Source organism: Pangasianodon hypophthalmus, chromosome 15 (genome assembly GCF_027358585.1).
Source record: "Pangasianodon hypophthalmus isolate fPanHyp1 chromosome 15, fPanHyp1.pri, whole genome shotgun sequence".
In the NCBI taxonomy this organism is placed as follows: domain Eukaryota; kingdom Metazoa; phylum Chordata; class Actinopteri; order Siluriformes; family Pangasiidae; genus Pangasianodon; species Pangasianodon hypophthalmus.
The window spans coordinates 16,927,503-16,948,250 of record NC_069724.1 but is presented as its reverse complement, the minus strand read 5'-3'; the positions used below and the strand labels follow the sequence as shown (position 1 = coordinate 16,948,250).

Below are 20,748 nucleotides of genomic sequence, written 5' to 3'. Positions count from 1 at the left end.
CTTCAGGAGGTGAAATGCATGCTCAATTGGATTAAGGTCCAGTGATTGACTTGGCCAGTCTAAGACCTTCCACTTTTTTCCCCTGATGAAGTCCTTTGTTGTGTTGACAGTGTGTTTTGGGTCATTGTTTTGCTGCATGATGACGATCCTCCCGATTAGATTGAATGTATTTCTCTGTAAATTGTCAGACAGAACATTTTTGTAGACTTCTGAATTTATTCTGCTACCATCAGGTGTTACATCATCAATAAAGATTAGTGAGCCCATTCCAGAAGCAGCCATGCAAACCCAAGCCATGACACTACCTCCACCATGCTTGACTAATGAGCTTGTATGTTTTGGATTTTGAGCAGATCCTTTCTTTCTCCACACTTTGGCCTTTCCATCACTTTGGTAGAGGTTAATCTTGGTTCCAAAACCTTTGTGGTTCATCTCTGTATTTCTTTGTGAATTCCAATCTTGCCTTCTGATTCTTACTGCTGATAAGTGGTTTGCATCTTGTGGTATGGCCTGTGATACCGTCACTGTCCTGTGGAGGATGTTGTTGATGTCACTGACTGTTGTTTTTGGGTTTTCCTTCACAGCTTTCACAATGTTTCTGTCATCAACTGCTGTTGTTTTCCTTGGCCGACCTGTTTGATATCTGGTTGTTAGTACACCAGTAGTTTCTTTCTTTTTCAGGACATTCCAAATTGTTGTATTGGCTATGCTAATGCTTGTGCAGTGGCTCTGATTGATTTTCCCTCTTTCTCAGTTTCACAGTGGCTTGCTGTTTTCCCGTAGGCAGCTCTTTGGTCTTCATGTTGGTTTATCCTTTCTAACAAAAAAGACAGTCTTCACAGGTCAAACTCAGGACTCAAACCAAGAGTAGACATTCAGATTGTTTAAACAACCTAACAGGGCACACCTGAACAACAAGAAACACCTGTCAGTCACATGTTCCAATTTTTTTGATCATTTGAAAAATGGGTGAGTAGAAGCAAAAGGTGCTGTGTTCCAAGTTTTTTAACACATGTAGATATCAGGAAATGAAAGTTGAAATTCTGATCTATCATTTCATATTCATCTTGTGATCTCAAACCCAAATGTCTTCAGTGTACAGCAAATACAAAAGAATTGTCCTTGGTTTTTCAATACTTTCAGAAGAGTCTGTATATAACAACTGCAGTGTACTTCAGAGGTAGTAAAAATTATACAAAGTTTCCTGGAAACGGGATGTTTTGTCATTCTTCAGCTGTGCATAGGACTATTGTCCAAACTATCCTGTTTCTTTTGCTTTTACTACCTGCACCTTTATGTTCATAATTTAGAAGGTTTACTATTGTTGTTGTTGATGTTGTTGTTATTGGTATTAGTAGTAGTATCTTATTCCTATGATAATTACAACTGTTTTTAGTAATAGTAGTAGTAATAGTGTTAGTATTATTGAAATCACACTTTTCATACAGTAAAGCAAAAACATTACAATTTTAATAGTAAAATTAAGGGAACAAAACGCAATAACAAATATAGATGTAAATTAAAAAGTATACAAAAGAATATACACTGACAGAGCACTTTATTGGGAACACTGTACTAATACAGGGTATGGCCTCCCATTACTCTCAAAACAGCCTCAGTTCTTCATGACATGGGTTATTGATAATATATGGATAATTGCCTGAATACGTAGGTGTACAAGTGTTCCTAATTAAGTGTTCACTGAGCGTATATTGTGTGCTCTTATAAGTATCTCTGATTAATTATCTGTAATGCAATTTAAAAGTACATATATGTATAAATTGTATATTGTATTGTATATTATAATTAAAATAATTTTAAAATGTTATTTAAAAACAGCAGAAAAACAGCATGCAACTAAAAGTTAAAGAGGTAGAATTTTGGCTGCCTGACGTATGAATCATGTGTGTATTTGCGTAGGTGCAGTGTGAAGTAACAAGCTTCTGTACTCCAAGCTTCTGTGTGTGTGTGTGTGTGTGTGTGTGTGTGTGTGTGTGTGTGTGTGTGTGTGATGTGTGTGTGTCACAATGATGCATAGTTGGGGACAGGTGCAGTATAGAGCAGGTGCTCAAAGCACAACCGTAAGTGCACACACACAGACACACACACACACAGATTATATGTCTACTATTGTGTGTTTGTTAAAGTGGATGTGGGCTTGTACTTGTGTGTTTCCTTCTCATGTCTACACTCCAAATGTTTCTCCAGTCCCAATCACCTGTTCAGTAATCACTAAGAAATGATGTTTATCCATATCTGTGAAGGTTCTCTTTCTCATTCTGTTTCTCTCATTCATGTCTATTCTCCATCTGTTTTTTGCATCTAGGTATATTACTTTCCTCCTGTTCGTTGTGTATGAATGCAGTTTTTGTGTGCCTAAAAGCACAGAATTCTTTCAGGAAATTAGATTCCTGTTGCGCTTATTGTCTCTTGTCAGAATGTTCACAGCTAAAGGAAGAAGAAAAAGATATATTTCCATCCAAACATTGAGCAAACGTCCAAAATTTTAACATAAGAAAATGTGAATTGTTACGTGTGGTTCCATCCGTTACGTTTATGTTAAATATTCTGAAGACGAGCAATCTACAGTGCCCGAGAAAGAGGCTGCGAGCAACATTGATGATGTCATCAAAAGAGTGCCAGCCAAGCACACAGTCATGGTTGGTTGTTTGGATCTCTTCATTTCGTTATCGTTACAGACATGGACAGAGTTTCTTAATATTTCATACAGCTACACTCAGGGAAATATTGTTCGATGTAGAACACACCATGTAGTGAGAAAAGTTCATGAATTACATGAACTGACTTCAACTACCATAAACACTAGGACTTGAAAACATATTTGGACGGAGATATGTAAACACACACACACAAGCATTGTTGCATTGAACAACTCTTTAAAAAGCCTTTTCAGAAAGAGCAGTGTGTACATTAAGAGGCAAAAGGGCTGGTGTTCAGGGAACCTCATCCACCCCAGACTGCACAGTAAGGACAAATCCATTAGCTAGCCTACCAGGCAAGTGTGAGCACCAGTGTACTTGCCCAATTTCATGTTTTGGTCACCTGAAAAGCTCAGTAACTAAGCTAAAAAGTGGTATTTTAACATAATGTAATAAAGTTATGGCCAGCTAGTTAAGTGCTTTAACTCAATTCAATTCAGATTTATTTGTATAGCGCTTTAAACACTGGACCTCTGGCTTGCTCATTAGGGATAAATTTATACATTTAAAATTTATATCCGTAATTTATATATGTCTGTAATACTGCTTTGTGACAATTTCCATTATTAAAAGTGCTATATAAATAAAAATTGAATTGGATTGCTTGCGGAGTGGAAATTACTTGAGTGATTTTACTTTAAAACTATACTTAAGTATAAGAATGTAATGATACCTGGTAACATGATGCATTGCTACGGTAAATTGTGACAATGTGCATTGTAGTAATGTGCAATTCACATCGTGTATATGAGCATTCTATTAGCTATGCAGGTAATGCATTTGCCCTGTTTGAACACCGACATCCCAATCTGCGCAACCCATAGAGTTAAAATATATAGATAGCTCCAGACCACAAAGACAGACATGCATTATAGGTTATATGGTTACACAACCATGTTATAAGCATTAAAAGAGGTCCTTAGTAGCTTTAAAACGATACCAGCCCCACACCGCTGCGATCTACAGTGCCTGAGAAAGAGGCTGCGAAAGTCGGGTATTTTAGCCATCTTTGGAGCTCTACTTCCAGTTAAAATGACTCTAAGCTGCTATGGAGCACATCATGTTTCAGTTGATCATTTATCCCAGGTCAGAGACTTTGTTTATTCAGTCAAATTTTTGGGAAGATTTTATACATTTATTTATTTTTAAGATATGGTGAACCTGTAGTACATTTTGTTTAAATATCTGTTCATAGCAATTTTTGATTTATTTAGTTTTATACAGACAACAGCGCACATTGTTTTGCACTGTTACTGATTCAGAAATAAGAAAGGAGTCTTTTAAGTCATAATTTTTCTTCATTCAAATTTTGTTCAAAATATTCAGATAATCAAAGTGAATCATGAATCATGAAACCAATATCGTGAATCGAATCTTGAACTGAGTGTATTGTTACACCTCTACTTAAGTATTATTTTGGTGTATTTATTCTTTACTTGAGTATTATTGAAATTGAATACTTGATCCTTTTAATTAGATTTCCAAGAAAAAAAACTTTACTGTTTACTCCTTACATTTTTATTTAGACCTTCATTTTATGTAAAAGTGTAATTGAAGGTACACACTGGCTGTGATGGGCAGATTGCGCCTTGGCCGATGGATGTAGTGGGATTCAGCATGTGCTATAGTTAGAGCATCAAGGTGCTTTGCACCACTGTGACTCTCAGTTAAAAGTTTAAAAGTACATACCAAATGAAAACTTTTGTAAAAGTATATAAGGAGTAGAGTTTATTCTCTTCACCATTTATCCACCCTTGTTGCTTGTGTTGTCAAAACCTGGAAATTCAAAAGCACTACAACTAGCCCAGGATTAACAAGCTCACGAAACAAGCTACCACTGATCATCCTGAACTCATGATGGAATTTATCTGAATTCAGATGAGCAAAATGATGTAGTTGGATTTAGTTCAATTTCATGTGAATAAAGTTGACCCAATATCTATCCTTACCCTACGTACACACTAACAAGCGACAAAGCAGCAGGCAACCATTCATTTTCTGTGTTCATTTTCCAATTTCAGCAACAAGTGCCAAACTACAGCGCAGCAAGAGACATTTGAATTTTCTCAGTTCTATGCCAACTAGGTATGACATGGTAAAGAGACAACTTCAGATTGGCTCAAATGATTCCTCAGATCAGGACTATGGTGACAGTGATTTGAAATTTTTTCCCTTTTCACAACTTAAGTTCCTACCTGCAGTTAGTTCCCATTTCCTGCAAATTGGAAGAAAAACTTATAACTGTGGTTTCATCTTATCCTGTCATATATTCTCTTTTATTATGCATGTATTATGAAGAAAAATGATGCTTGGAAGAAAGTAGCAGAGATCGTTGGTGCCTCTGCTGAGTGTACATAGCTAATAGAGTTAGCTTGACCTTCAGACTGCCAGATGGGAACCTGATTCATTATTTGAATCTCTTCATCTGTATTATGACTCAAATCCTGACTTGCTGCACAGCTATTATGTGTTTTGTCCTGATTAGTACACTATATAAGCTCTGCATTTCTTCCCGTTTGTTGCTCAGCCTTGTGTTTGTGTTTCCATGAATAGTGCACCTCCATTAAGATCACCCTGCCTCGCCTTGTCTTTGTTTTGTGTTTTAGTTTAAAATAAAATTATGTCTGTGTTTGCATCTGACTCCAGGGGAAGTCATGACACTACTGTTGCTCATTAGAACTAAAAAAAACACTGGACAGTACACACCCACAAGCGACAACAGTACTACATGTACATATACATCCACAACCACAAGAGACAAACTACAAACTAATGTGAACATAGGATTAACTTGGTTAGAATGTCATAAGATTTGAGATATTGCAAGCGGGAAACCATATTGGCTTAGACTTACCTCAAGAGACCTCACAAAGCTTCACAAGTAACACTGACGAATATAGGGGTATATACACTAAAGAGAAGTGGTGATGCAACCTAAACACAACAAGGTTGTGGACATAATTTTCGTAGAGTGTAAAAAGAAAGGAGGCAAAATGAAAGATTCAGCTTTCCTATAAACAAGCAGAAATGGGGTTTATGTTTTTTCCCCCATTTAGGTTTACTTACGCACAAATTTAAAATCAGCGTAAAATAAATGGAAAGCTCCCCAGAATGAAAGAGGGAGATGGAGAAGAGGGAAGTTGAGACTGTCAGAGAGAATGAAAGAGGTGTGTAACCTGCCCTGTGACATCACCGACATGGTTTCCAATCATGCATGCTGATTGGCTGAGGGGAGGGAAGTAATTTGATTCCTTTCTCAATCCACTGTGTTTTGGGATAGAGGTAGAGAGAGAGAGAGAGACAGAGATAAACGGAGGAAGAAAGACGCAGAGGATGTTGGTCACTCTTTTTCAGGATTTGGCCAGATAGTATTTGGAATTTCTAAATGTTTATATTAAGCTCGCGCCTAAAAAGTGTGCGCACGTGTGCGTGTGTGTGAGAGTGAGAAATGGCTGGAGATCCGAGTTAGCTGTGGAAGTGCTTCGCCTGGTGGTTTAAAGTTCACTCTCCAGTTGATTTGTTGTTTTTGGCTTACATTTTTGGTTTTGGAGAAAAACAAAAAAAAAGAGCACCACTCCTTGCGACACCTGATCTGAGAGGTAAGCATACTCACCTGTGCAGGTGAAACCACTCTCTCTCTTTCACACACACACACAAACACACACGCAGTATCCACACATGCTTAGATACGTGCATAAATGTACACATGCATGCGCACGTGCAAAAAAGACTTCTAGTTCATTAAATATTTCTTTTACCCTGCAGTGACTAGTGCAGAAGAAGCTATTATCAGTGTAACTAACAGGTGATAACTGTTGTTTGTGGTTTATGACTATGTACAGTGTGGTCATGGCATGTCATTTTTCCTGTAGTATACACTGTTAGCTATTAGCTTAATTTTGCTTATATTATAGGCTTTATTGGCCTAATAATCATTATTTTTTGACCATAGACTATTAATTATATTAAGTTTTAGTTTGTAGCTTTATTATAAACTATGTAACGTATTAGCTACTAGTCCAGTTTCACTATATATTATGTTAGCTGTTATCCTAATAATCACTGTAATAACTATGGATTATATTGTAGAATATATTATTAGCCTAATAATTCAGATTCACTTCAAACTACACTCACTGCCCACTTTATTAGGAACATTCGCATGTTTATGCAGTTATCCAGTCGGCCAATCATGTGGCAGCAGTGCAATGCAGGTACAAGTCAAGAGCTTCAGTTAATATTCACATCAAACATCAGAATGGGGAAAAATATGATCTCAGTGGCTTTGACCATGCCATTGTTGTTGGTTTGAGTATTTCAGAAACTGCTGATCACTTGGGATTTTCACTCACAACAGTCCATAGAGTTTACAAAGAATAGTGAGCGGCGTTTGTGCACGTGGAAATGCCTTGTTGATGAAAAATTTCAGAGGAGAATGGCCAGACTGGTTTGAGCTAACAGGAAGGCTATGGTAATTCAAATAACCACTCTTTACAACCATGGTGATCAGAAAAGAATCTCAGAATGCACAATAGGTCGAACCTCGAGGTGGATGAGCTACAACAGCAGAAGACCATGTCGGGGTTACATTCCTGTGAGCTGAGAACAGGAATCTGAATCAGTTAAAAATTGAAAAAGTCTAGGCCACATTGCTTAACTTAAAGACACTTCAGAGGGGTGGAGTGTGGTATTTTTGAAAAGTTGGTCTGCTAAACCAAAGTGTCTAAAATGCCCTCTCACCTCAACTGTGATTGGCCAGTAGATAAATATGAATAGCTGGGGGAAGGGGGGTGAGGGTGGCTGGGATGGAACCTGCTCTCCCCCTCAAACGTGCTTATCACAGTCGTACATATTAGGATTAGTTGAATAGATGTCTGATAACATTTTCTTATAGTTAAGTGGAAGCATTGCTCCTTTCAAAGTGAACTTTTAAAATGAAATGATGTAGTTTTTATCTCCGCTAGCTGTTCATTAAAATACTTTAACATGTTGGTCAGTTTCATTTGCTTTTCTCTTTCAAGTCAGTGCAGTGGAGTTGTTTGTGTGGAATTTTTAAATGAGGTTGCTCCTTCAAGTTATAACAGCGTACTAGTTGGAGAAGAGTCATACATGCATTCAGCTTTTATGGAAGGCTGAGAAAAGTTTAAAAGCCTCAATGCTTTTCAATGAATTTTTCCATTTACGTGATGTGATTCTATATAAACTTCCACAGTCGAAGCAGAAACAGCAACAACCTACTCGGTCGCAGGTGCCACTATTTTATTTAAACAGACAACAAAAAATGTCCGTTTACACACATCATGCCTTGCTGTTTACTACCCGCTCCCTTGTCTGATGGATTTCTAAGATCTTACTACTGTTTTGAAAGTCTATGAAAACGTGGGTCTTTCCAAAGTTTGTTTTTGTCAGCTCTTAGAAGCAGTCCTGATGAAGTATAACGAGCCCTGCTATAAACAGGGAAGGAAAATGCTGATTCAGTGTCACCTAAGATTGTGGAAGCTTTGTCTGTTTTGTGATCTTCAGGCTGCTTTTAAATTTATGAGAAAGTCAAGAACATGCTTCTGATTTGTTTGACTTGTGGTTTGTTAATTCATTACCAGTTTCAGCTATTATGGAGTTCAGCGTTGGTAAAAAATTTCTCTCCTGGGTGGAGTGGTGTGTTCTGAGTGACGCCTTCATGGAGTGCGGAACCGCTGAGATTGGATGAGCTCATTCTGGCATTTGTATAAATTTTAATATATTATTGACACTTACGTGAGTATGAGGGATCCTCTCTATGCAAGAGCTTTTAGAACTAGACTTTTTTCTCTCCTGGGTGGAGTGGTGTGTTCTGAGTGACGCCTTCATGGTGTGCTGAACTGCTGAGATTGGATGAGCTCATTCTGGCATTTTGTATAAATTTTAATATATTATTAACACTTATATAGATATGAGGGATCCTCTCTATGCAAGAGCTTTTAGAACTAGAGTTTCTTCATAATTGAAAGATTTAAATGAAACACTTACACTGAAGGATGGATTAGTAAATCATAGGCCCTTGGGTGTTCCCCTTCCCACTCGATATGCATGAAGCAGTGCGCGGAGCCCTGGCTGCCCTACCCTGCAACCCAACACATGCAAAATAGTGCATACATGACTACATTAGGAGTATGTGTATGTGTGTTGCCTCTGTGCTATGCAGAAGGCAGTCTTACCTTTGGCAAAAGGCATTTTATCTTTCCTTGCAAACTCACCCACCAAATCTTCACTTTTAATTTGACCAGTGGCCAAATAGGGAAAATGAATATTCTAAGTATTCTTTTTATTGACATGCTTAGTGTGAGTTTATAGTTATTCATGGATTTTTTCTTCTGCTTATTTTGCTAAGTGGTGAGGACCTAACTCACCACTCATTGGTTACCAATTCAAAACCACACATTTCAGACATTTCCGAAATTAATTCATATTCCGTGACTTTACAGTCAATGGCTCATGTTCTAATATAATATTAGTCTAATCTCACCTTGTTCATGATCTAATCTACAAATATTTGCTTGTTGTGGGCCCCCTAGTTCACATGCCTAGTAGGCCCAGTTGGTAGTCTGTCCTTGCTTACATAGAATAATAAGTTCTCACTTTTGCACTAATATTACACTTTTGCACTAATATTAATATTGTCTTTGTAACAGTAGTACTACTTGATAATACATAAATTGAACAACCCTCATCCTGGGAACTGAATTTCTGCAGTTCACTGTCAATTTTGTATGTTGATATGACTGATATGTTCCTTTCAATTTTGTCTTGTGATTCCCAGTTTGAAACAGTTTCTTGCTGAAGTAATAATATTTTTTTATTTTTGTAAAAAAGCATCTTTCCAATCCAAGAAAGCTTCCCAAAGGAAAACATGCTTACACATACAGACAAGTTACCCAGGTTAAACATTACCTGGGTAATGCTTCATACCATGTTATGTGTGTGGAACTCATGAAGCATTGAAGAATGTAATTTTGGCATAAATTTGTCTAGAACTCATTTTTGACTCGGGCTATCACAGTGAGAGTTCAATTTCACATTTAGGTGGTGTGAAGCTAAAACTATGCTTGTATTACATCACTGTTATGAGAAATAGGAATCTTTTGGGAGTATTAGCATGGTACTGCAATAAGGAGGGTGCATTCTTCAGTGTATATCCTAACATTCGTCTGTGAGACATAAATAGATAATGGGAAACCACAGAGTCTTCAGAGCGAGATAGGTGGCAATAGGAAAAGCAAGGAGAGAGGAGAATGAAGGGAAAAGGAAAGGTAAAGAGAGATGGATGAGCATTAAGTAAGGCGATAAGAATGGCGTGCATGTGTATGTATTTTCTTTGAAGGGTTTTGGCTAAAGTTGAGCATGTCTCCTGTCAGCTTATTTGTTATCTCTTTAGCAAAGGACAGACATTCGAATCCTCTGATCCAGTATTGCATTTCATTACCAAGTGTTTGCGTAAAAATTCTACAATTTTTACCTTAACCTATAAGCTTTTACCTTTTTCTTTTTTTTCTCCTCAGAAATTTATCAAAATATTTCTAAAATGTCTTTTTGGTGTGGTTTTGGATTTCTTAAAGCAACTGTGTACTGAGGATATGAATAGAATAGGATAGAATAAAATTAACTACATTACAATAAATATTTCCATGTGACTGACAGCTTTGCCTAAACAAATGACAAATGACATACAGAAAAAAATGCCTATATAGAGTTAATATGAAATATACATTGCCTTGCATAAGTATTCACCCTCTTGAAGTTTTATATATTTTATCGTGTTACAACCTGGAACTAAAACGGATGGAATTGTTTTACACAATATGTCTAACATCTGAAGTTGCAAAATAATTTTTTTTAAATTGTGGCAGAAACGTTAATTAAACAAAGCAGACATTTGTAAGTTGCATAGGTACACAAACTCCATGGGTCAATAATTGGTAGAAATTGGTACCATTGGCTATAATACAGCTGGGCCTTCTGGGATGTGTCTCTATCAGCTTTGTACATCTGTATCTTGATATTTTTGGCCATTCTTCTTGGCACAGCTGCTCAAGCTCTGTCAGATTGGATAGACACCATTGGTAAACAGCAATATTCAAGTCTTGCCACAGATTCACAATTGTATTGAGGTCTGGCCTTTGAGTAGGCCTTTCAAGTTCTTGGTTTCGAAGCACTCCAGTGTAGCACCTGCCGTATGCTTAGGGTCATCTTCCTGTTGGAAGGTGAGCCTTCACCGAGTCTCAAGTTTCTGAAACACATTTTCTTCTTGGATTACCCATCCATCTTGCCCTCAATCGTGACCAGTTTCTCATTCTCTGTTAATGAAAAGCATCCCCACAACACGATGCTACCTCCACCATGCTTCTCCGCGGGAATGCTTTTTGTCATTTTCAGTTTTGGTCTCATCAGACCAGAGAACAAACATTTCTCTTCTTGCATAATGATAAAGTTCACGTGAATTGAACTTGAAAAATTGCATGACAGACCCGACATTTTGACTACATCATTAACTTGCCATTTTACTAAGAGTTATAAATGAACACCCTTTTTTATTTATTTATAAACACATGAACATGTATAACAGGGGTTATATGTAACACAGGAAATGGGGGGCACTGTGGCTTAGCGGTTAGCACTGTTGCCTCACACCTCCGGGGTTGGGGGTTTGAATCCTACCTCTGCCCTGTGCTCACGGAACTTACATGTTCTCCCCATACTCCCCCAGTCCAAAGACGTGGACTCCTCCCCCAGTCCAAAGACATGCTAATTGGCATTTCTAAATTGTCCATAGTGTGTGAATGAATGTGTGTGGGATGGTGCCCTGCGGGGTTGGCACCCCGTCCAGAGTGTACCCTGCGACCCTGTGTAGGATATGCGGTACGGAGAATGGATGGATGGAACAATAGGGTACATAATAATACAGGACAGTGTGAGGCAAGGAAACAGCGAGACAGGACAAATTAGAGGGTCGCATACTGATACCCTATAGAGACTTATAGATGCATAATAAAATTGTTTCTGAGTTGATTGTTATTTGGAGAAATCAGTTTCCTAGTATATCAGCAATGGTGCCTAAACAGGTGTCTAAATATGACTTGTTTCTGTCTCTAATGGCTTCTGTAAGATTTTCTAATGTTGAGTATGTTAAAAGATTAAGCCAGTGCAGAGAGGATAGTTTAGATTTTTCCCATTTAGTAATATGACCTTTTTTGGCTGTTGTTAGTGATGCAAGTACAGATGGTTGGTGCTGTTGGGGTATTTTAAGATTACCAAGTATTGCAGTGGAACACACTTAAAAAGGTGAAATGGTCATTATGATGTATTCAAAATATTAATGTCTAGATGTCCATTAACAGCAGACATCTTCATTTTTTAACCGCTATTTAGTATAGGATGTCCGTCACATCAGGAGCCAATGAGAGTAAAACTGCATATGCTTAATTTTGTGTTTATTATTTACAACATATTCTCTATGTATTTTCTCAACCATTGCGTCATGTTTTTGCAGATTTTGCTCATCATATTCAGATCGACATATTTCCTCAATATATTTCCGTTGGTTCCTGACACCCTGTATTGGAACAAAGTAACAATGGAAAATTATGTTATTTCCATGAAGATTTATTTATTTTTGGCAGATCATATTTTATTCTAAGTGTCCTAGAGGTGTGACAGATTCAGTTCATGCACAGACCTGAGCAGTTTAGGGTTAAGGGCTTTGCTCTGAGCACTAACTCCAGCACTTCTGCAATGTGAACTTTCCAGTCACTAGCACCAAAGCTGCCATTTCAAAAGGGAAGTTAAAGAATGACCTGCATGGATGAAGTTGATGTTTATCCTGCTTTATGGAGCAAAGGAAATGCTGCTGATTCACTGAAATAAGGCATGTGTTAAAATATTATGGTTAGAAGGGTCAAAGGTTAATATTAATGTGTCCGGTAGCATTATATTTCCATAATCGGCTAGAGCTTTGAGGAATTGGACACACTTTTGTTTTTCTGACCTTGAAGAGTAGCTGTTTACCAATGTTAAACCCCAACCATCATCTCTCCATCTCTCTCCTTCTCTCTCTCTCTCTCTCTCTGTCTCTCTCTCTCTCTCTCTCTCTCTGTAAATGCCTCATCAGGTCAACATTCCAGTAACAAGTCAGGCTGGTTTTGGCCTTTTAAAGACTTTCGCTGCCACAAATATGGAAAGGGTGTGTGTGAGAGTGGAGAAAAAGGTTTTAAAGGGCACACTCACTCATGCTTCCCAGCATCCAGCACTTGTTTTCTTACTCTATTATTCCAGAGTACCTTTTTAATTTTAATTTGTTGTAGCATCTATCTTATATATTTTAGGGGATTTCTTAAATCAGGGCTCAAGCAGATGTTTAAAAGTCTTCAAAAATCTTAATTTTTTAAATGTTATGATTACGAGATGTGAAATTTTGTGTAAATAACCACAACCTTTTGTTTTTTTCCATTGAAGTAGACTAAATAACATATGATAGGAAAAGCACTTCATGGTTTCATGAGTGTATTGTATGCATACTGAGCCTGCAGTGCTAAAAGGAAAATGAAAGTTAACATACTATAAGTTGTACCACAAATAAATTGATAGAAGAAGCCTTTGTCACATATACATTACAGCACAGTGAAATTCTTTTCTATGTATATCTCAGCTTGTCAGGAAGCTGGGGCCAGAGCACACGGTCGGTCATGATACGTTACCCACTGGAGCAGATGGGGTTAAGGGCCTTGTCCAGGAGCCCAACAGTGGCAGCTTGGTAGTGCTGGGGCTTGAACCTGACCTCCTGATCAGTAACCCAGAGAGTTAACTGTTGAGCTACCATAATATAAATCTTAACATTTATCATTTGTGCCAGATAGCATTCACAGATATTATAACATTTCCTGTAATTTTCAAACTGACAGCTAGTGTAACATCAGCCAACTACCTAGAAGTGTTTCGCCAAAGCTGTCATATTAAGCTTCGTTTTTAATGTGCGTTACACTGTAAAAAGTCTGATGGAGGAATGCTTGAATCTTACTGTAGAAAAGCCATGTGAACCCTGTGAAAGATATTCAGAAAAGTTATGCAAAAATTCTGCAAGGCAAAGATAAACAAAATGGGCAAGTCACAGGTGAAGGAATTCAAAGGCTCTGTGTTTAAAGATGTGTTTAAAATGGATTCACCAGGCTAAAAAATAAAACTCAAAATTCCAAGTATTCCAGAGTTAGGACAGTTTTAAAACAAATGTGTGATTTTTCTTTTTTTCTTTTTTTTTTTTTGAAATTTGATGGGACACTTGGATGATATAGACTAGTATACATTTTTCATTTAGCTGCCTAACCTTCATCATGGTTTATTATCTTGTTATATATATACTATATGGACAAAAGTATGTGGACACCTGACCATCACACTTATATGTGCCCATTCTAAAACCATAGGCATTAACATGAAGTCGGTCCCCTCTTTGATGTTATAACAGCCTCCACTGTTCTGGATGTGTGGATTTGCCCATTCAGCCACAAGAGCATTAGTGAGGTCAGGCACTGATGTCAAGTGAGAAGGCCTGGTGCACAGTCGGCATCTCGATTCATCCTGGAGGTGTTTAATGGGGTTGAGGTCAGGGCTCTGTCATGATGAAACAGGTTTCTTTAGTTTCAGTGAAAGGAAATCATAATGCTACAGCATACAAAGACATTCTATACAATTCTGTGCTTCCATATATGGGTGTGGTGGTCAGGTGTCCACAAACTTTTGGCCATATAGTGTATGATATTATGATAGTTGTAATATAATGAAAGGTTGTGTTTTAGCTGAAAAGAAACATCATGACATAACAACACAACTGACCTTTTTAAAACCTAGGATAATGTCTTGTTAGTAATATCTGACTAACAAGCTGCATGAATTTGAATTATTGTGCTTGTTTAATATTGGTATGTATCTTATGTTAGGAATAAAACATGACAGGGCATGACGCTACAGGAAAATAATCAATGATGGGGTGGTATGATGTGGCCACATGTGAAGTGGAGTTACTGTTACCACCATGAAGCAGAATAGTTTCCAATAAAAGCAAGACCTAAAGCGTTTTATTCCTCTTATATCACAACATTTGTTTTTGTGACATTCAGGACAGAGTATTATACATATACTTACTGACCACTTTAATAGGAACACCTGTACACTTGCTCCTTCATGCAATTATCCAATCAGCCTGTCATATGGCAGCAGCGCAATACATAAAATCATGTGGATACAGGCCTAGAGCTTCAGTTAATCTTCACATCAAACACCAGAATGGGGAACAAAAATGTGATCTCAGTGACTTGGACTGTGGCATTTTTGTGGTGCCAGACAGGCTGCTTTGAGTATTTCAGAAACTGCTGATCTCCCGCAATTTTCACACTCAACAGTCTCTAGAGTTTACACTAAATGGTGCAAAAAAAAAAAAAAAAAAAAACCAAAACAACATCCAGTGAGCAGCAGTTTTGTGGGCATAAATGCCTTGTTGATGAGAGAGGTCCGAGAAGAATGGCCTGACTAGGGTAAATCAAACAACCACTCTTTACACCTGTGGTGAACAGAAAAGCATCTCAGAACTGTTCAACCTTGAGCAGATTGCCTACAGTAGTAGTAGGCCACATTGAGCCACGCTCCTGTCAGCTAAGAACAGGAATCTGGGCACGGGCTCACCGAAACTGGACAGCTGAAGTTTGGAAAAACCTCGCCTGGTCTTTTTCTAATTTTCATCTGCCCAGTTTTGGTGAGCCTGTGCCCACTATAGTCTCAGATCCCTTTTTTAAAACACACACTTTCCCTATAAGGGGACCTGATTTGAATATGTGTTTTATTCTTTAACACCTACACACATGTCACATGACACACAACACACAGCTATAAGAAAATCTGTACAATGATAAAATAATACAATACATAATAATAATAAAACTACTTCACACAGAGATAGTTAAGTGAGTTACTGTTTGACAGCAAAGAGAGAAAGAGTTATGAATTTATTTACAATATCAACACTCAAGAGCTGATTAGGATTTCACTTGTGTGCATTTCAGTATTTGGTTGAGAGCCAAGTGCAGAGGCCAAGGTTTTTTTTTTTTTTCGTAAACACAGAATTCTGCAGATTTGCCCATTACATTAAAATCCAGGGGGTTTTATTAAGGAGGTGTGTGTGAGTAGTTGAGCTTTTTTGGCTGTGAACTGTATGACCTTTAGACTCTGAGAAGAATTAAGGATGAGGTATGCGTTGAGTATCGTTAATGTGAACTAAATGTATGATGTTTAATAAAAGATGTTCATTGCCTGCCATGTCACCATGATAGTTTAGGTTTTTTACAAAAGGAACTTGGAACATATTTATCTGCACTGAGGAAATAGCTTTCTAGAGTTTGTAGAGATAAATATGTGATATGATTCAGTTTTATGACTTTCTCACAGCACTTTGGACCTTATCACCTCAAGAAGTGGTGGCAAGGTGCTGTGTGGCGTAGTTTGTGTGTGTGTGTGTGTGTGTCATGTTGATAACGCTAAACAAACTTAACACAGAAATATTACTGAACTAATATCAAATACCAACAGAATATAACTGAATACGGCATTAGAGATTTTGCCTACTGAAGTTCACTTCTTAAATCTGATTGATCAGAAGGTGTTGATTAATTTTCTGTAACAGTAGCTCTGACAGTAGTGTTGGCTGAAAGGCAAATTACAGGTTTATGTTAATGCACTGTTATAATGTTTTAGTTTCTATAGTAACAGCTTATTCACAGGGTCTTTTATGGAGGAAAATCTATTTTTAAGGCAGGAGTCTTCAGTGTCAGCGCTTTGTAACAGCCGTAGGTTTTCCAGCAAGGGAAAGTCTTCAGGACAGAGGACTTGTCATGAGCTTCATGGCTTCTTGGAAAAATGAGAAAATGTGTTTTTCTCTGTTGTATTAATGTAGGGAGAGAAAATAAGAGAGGCTGATGAGGGAATGACTGTTTATAGTTGCTATAATGTAAGTGATAAGTGAGAACTAACTTGTCTCACTGACGTTCCCCAACATCAACATAACTATACATGATTTAAAAGTACGCTGCTGCTCTACATCAGTCCATATCACACCACCATGTCGTTCCTATAACACCTGTCCCATTTTATTCCTTAAATAAAGATAGTGTACACATGATCACTAATAACAATCAGCTCCGTCTGTATGAGTAAGTGTGTTTTAACTCATGTTAAACTGTACCTGCTTCCTGGATTTTTTGTGCTAATTATTTTGTCAGGCTTTTGGAGGTGGAGGAATTTTCTGGAAATGATTACTCTCTCTCTCTCTCTCCCTCTCTCTCGCTCTCTCTCTCTCTCTCTCTCTCTCTCTCTCTCTCTCTCGCTCTCTCTCTGGCTTTCTCTCATACACATGCACAAAATCAAAAGTCCAGCTCAAAGTCCAGTTCTCCAACTCCAAGAAAACATTTTGTCTACCACTTTAAGATAGATTGTTAAGCTATGGTAATTCTGATCCTCAGCGTGAAATGCTGAACAATTGGCATCACGTGGACCACGTCAGAATTGTTACCCACATTCGCCTAATCTTTCAACATTTTCAATGAAGTGGGTGATTAAATATACAACTTAAACAGATGCTCATTTACAGGTTTACTACCTACTTACACACAGAAACTAGAAGACACACAGAAACTAGAAGACACACAGTTACACTGTCACACACACACACACACACAGGTATCACACACACACTCCTGAACCTATATCCGGTATGGACATTCTGCCAGATCCTTTACACATCACACGGCTTTGTGGGTGTCTGTGTGTGTGTGTGTGTGTGTGTGTGTGTGTGTGTGCGTGTGTGTGTAGGTGTGTGCGTGTGGGTGTGTGTGTGTGTGTGTGTGTGTGTGTGTGTGTGTGAGAGAGAGAGAGAGAGAGAGAGAGAGAGAGAGAATTAGTGGTGAAAAGACCAGACTGGTGCCTCCTTTGACAAATACTGTGTTAACCTGCCAAACACTAGCCACAGCTAGCCAAGAACCAGTTCTGCATTCTATTAACCTGAGAGAGGAAGCAAAGGTGAATATTTTAATTGATTCGATCACATGTCTGTGTACTTTGGAAACAGTTTAAACTAAGAGGCCTAAACCTGTGCCCCTGTGCACAAAGTGATGGCCATGACATGGTTGACCAAGGTTGATGTGGAAGAAATCGATTGGCCTGCACAGAGCCCTGACCTCAATCCCACTGGACACCATTGGGATGAACTGGAATGCTGACTGTACCCCAGGCCTCCTCGCCCGACATCATTGCCTGACTAATGCGTTTGTGGCTGAATGGGCAAAATCCCAACATCCACCTTCCAAAATCTAGTGAAAAGCCTTCCCAGAAGAGTGGAGGTTATTATAACAGCAAATATTTTAAAATATATTTTTTTAAAAATTAGTAGCTTTAGATTATGGTCCTTAAAGGGCTTACAAAAATGTTAATGTAGCAGGGGTAGAATTTGAGTTTGACACCCCTGGTTTACAGTTTGCAGCAACAAATCCCATAGGTCAACTTACTTTTTTATGCAGACTTGTTACTATGTAAAATACCACAGTCTGCTGCAGTAACATAGCAGGGGTCGCTGACTATAGGCTATTTCTCAAAGCTGCTTTCACTCGTCTCCCGTACACAAGGATGAAATATGGGATGGAAGTTGTAGTTCCCTGTGAATTTTGTCAAAGTAGTCAATCTAAAATATGAAATATTTTAGAGTAGAAGGATATGGACTAAGCTTTATTGAAAATCAATATTCTTTAATGTGATCTGATTAGTTTTTTAAAGTACCATGTGAAAAGTATATTTTCTGGTCATATATTTCAAGTATTATACACTGTGTGTGTGTGTGTGTGTGTGTGTGTGTGTGTGTGTGTGTGTGTGTGTGTGTAGAGAGCACGGTGCAGATTTATGCTGTAGTGAGTCCCTTACGGCGTCACCTTGCCATCGAGCCGATACAGACCAATGCAGTGGAGGAGTTCAGATACGCATCAAACACAGGTCTGTTTGTGTTTATTCAAATAAAGATCTAAATCCACTACTACTACCTTAGCAACATTAATAATCTCATCATGCCATCGCTGTCAGAATAAAAAAAACACTCTCTGCTGTACATGATTATGTAATTCCAAGTCTGGGTCAATTTTTTTTCTAGAATTTACACACCGTTATTGGAATTTATTATATTATCAACTGAGGCTGTTTCATAGATCTAAGCCACACTGTAATTTAGGAGCCAGAGTCCGTCATGGTAATTTACCTGCTCAAACACCTATAAAACTGATAATTAACTACTGAGGCCAATCACGTGTCTTTGAGCAGGGAAATCACCTGTCCTGGACTCTGGCCTCCGGGTCTGGAACTGATGGCTGCTGCTATAACGTCTGGTCTGCCTGAACTCATCCATTCCTTTATGCCATTCCTTAATGCCGCTTCTGATTTACATTTCTAATAATTTATAATCTGATTTATATTTATATACATTTATAATAGTATTTAAGCCATGCTCCAAAATCTAGTGAAAGCATTCCCAGAAGAGTAAATAACCTGTATACAGACTTGTAAATTACAGAATTTACTTTTCACATGTTGCTCCTCCACAACATCAGCTGTCATATATATATATACACACACACACACACACATATATATATATATATATATATATTCATGATATTTAAATATATATATATATATATATATATACACACACACACATATATATATATATATATCATGATATTTATATATATATATATATATATATTTAAATATCATGAATTATGTTCTCTTTATCTAGGATACACCAAGTGACCAAAAGTTTGTGGACACCTGACCATTACACCCATATGTGGGCCTTCCCCAAACTGTTGCCACAAAGTTGGAAGCACACAATTGTCTAGAATGTATTGTATGCTGCAGCATTAAGATTTCCATTCAAAGGACCTGTTTCATCATGATAATGCTTGGTGTGGAAGAAATTGAGCAGCCCAAACCCTGACCTCAACCCACTGAACACCTTTGGGATGAACTGGAACTCTGACTGTGCCCTTTCTTGCCTGACATCTGTACCCGAACTGACTAATGCTCTTGTGACTTGTGGGGAAATCCCCACAGCCATGCTCTAAAATCTAGTGGAAAGCCTTCCAAGAAGAGTGGAGTTTATGGGTATGGGTATGTTTCTTCAGGTGTCCACATACTTTTGGCCATATATAGTGTAGATATTGCAGTATATTCAATGATGCTGGTTGCAACCCCATCCCCCTCCGCCTCCCACAATTTCTTTTATATGAGAGTGTTATTTCTTGAAAGTGTTTTAATATTGCGTTTGTTATACAGCGTGCTTTACATTTATAAGACCATGAAAGTGATTCTGTCTTGAGAAATGCTCAACATTTATTGTGTCTTTGTCCAAAACCACTGGGAATGATGTAGTAATGAATTTCTGTCCTTCACCATCAGTTTCATTGTCATTTCTCTTAAAAGGAAATTCTAGTGGCCAGCTTTTTACTAGTTTGGTCCATCTTAAAAACTATATAATGCAGTCCAATAACACTCCTGATAACCTGCCCCCGAGGTACAGACTGACGCAAAGGACAGAGCTGTAGCACTGCAGAAACGCTAAATTTGGACAAGAGAAAAAAAAAGAGAAAATAAAAACTTGATGCGATACACGTTTGTTATTTATTTATTTAATTATCTAATCATTTATTTAGCCCCCTTGATTTGCAGATGAGATTACCAACAGACAGGCAATAACACATTGCAGCCTCACAGTTCTTTCTTATTTCAATTGTAATCGAAAACCAAAATAAAAAAAAAAACATCAATATTAAATCCCCCTGTGCCTATTCTGTGGAAGAATAAAATTTTAATTACTTCAGGGTAATTAGGTGGGCTTTGTTTTGTGTGTATGAATCTGTGTCTGTGTGTGCTACAGGTAGGAAGTTCATTGTAACACTAACGTTTTTCCGTA

At 37.8% G+C, this 20,748-nt stretch overlaps 1 protein-coding gene across 5 annotated transcripts in view; it reads left to right on the top strand.

Annotated features, from left to right (window-relative positions):
- The window catches only part of shroom3 (shroom family member 3), a 79,469-nt gene that overhangs the window by 25,185 nt on the left and 33,536 nt on the right, over positions 1-20,748 (top strand). For 2 of the 5 annotated variants that reach the window (XM_026928694.3, XM_053240084.1), the window contains one exon: positions 18,666-18,773. The exons of 1 other annotated variant lie outside the window; for it this stretch is intronic. In XM_026928694.3, the coding sequence (XP_026784495.3) occupies positions 18,666-18,773 (108 nt within the window). Of the gene's footprint in view, positions 1-3,365; positions 6,320-18,665; positions 18,774-20,748 lie in introns of those variants that run through there. 2 more of the 5 variants (XM_026928697.3, XM_026928698.3) reach the window with 2 other exon arrangements.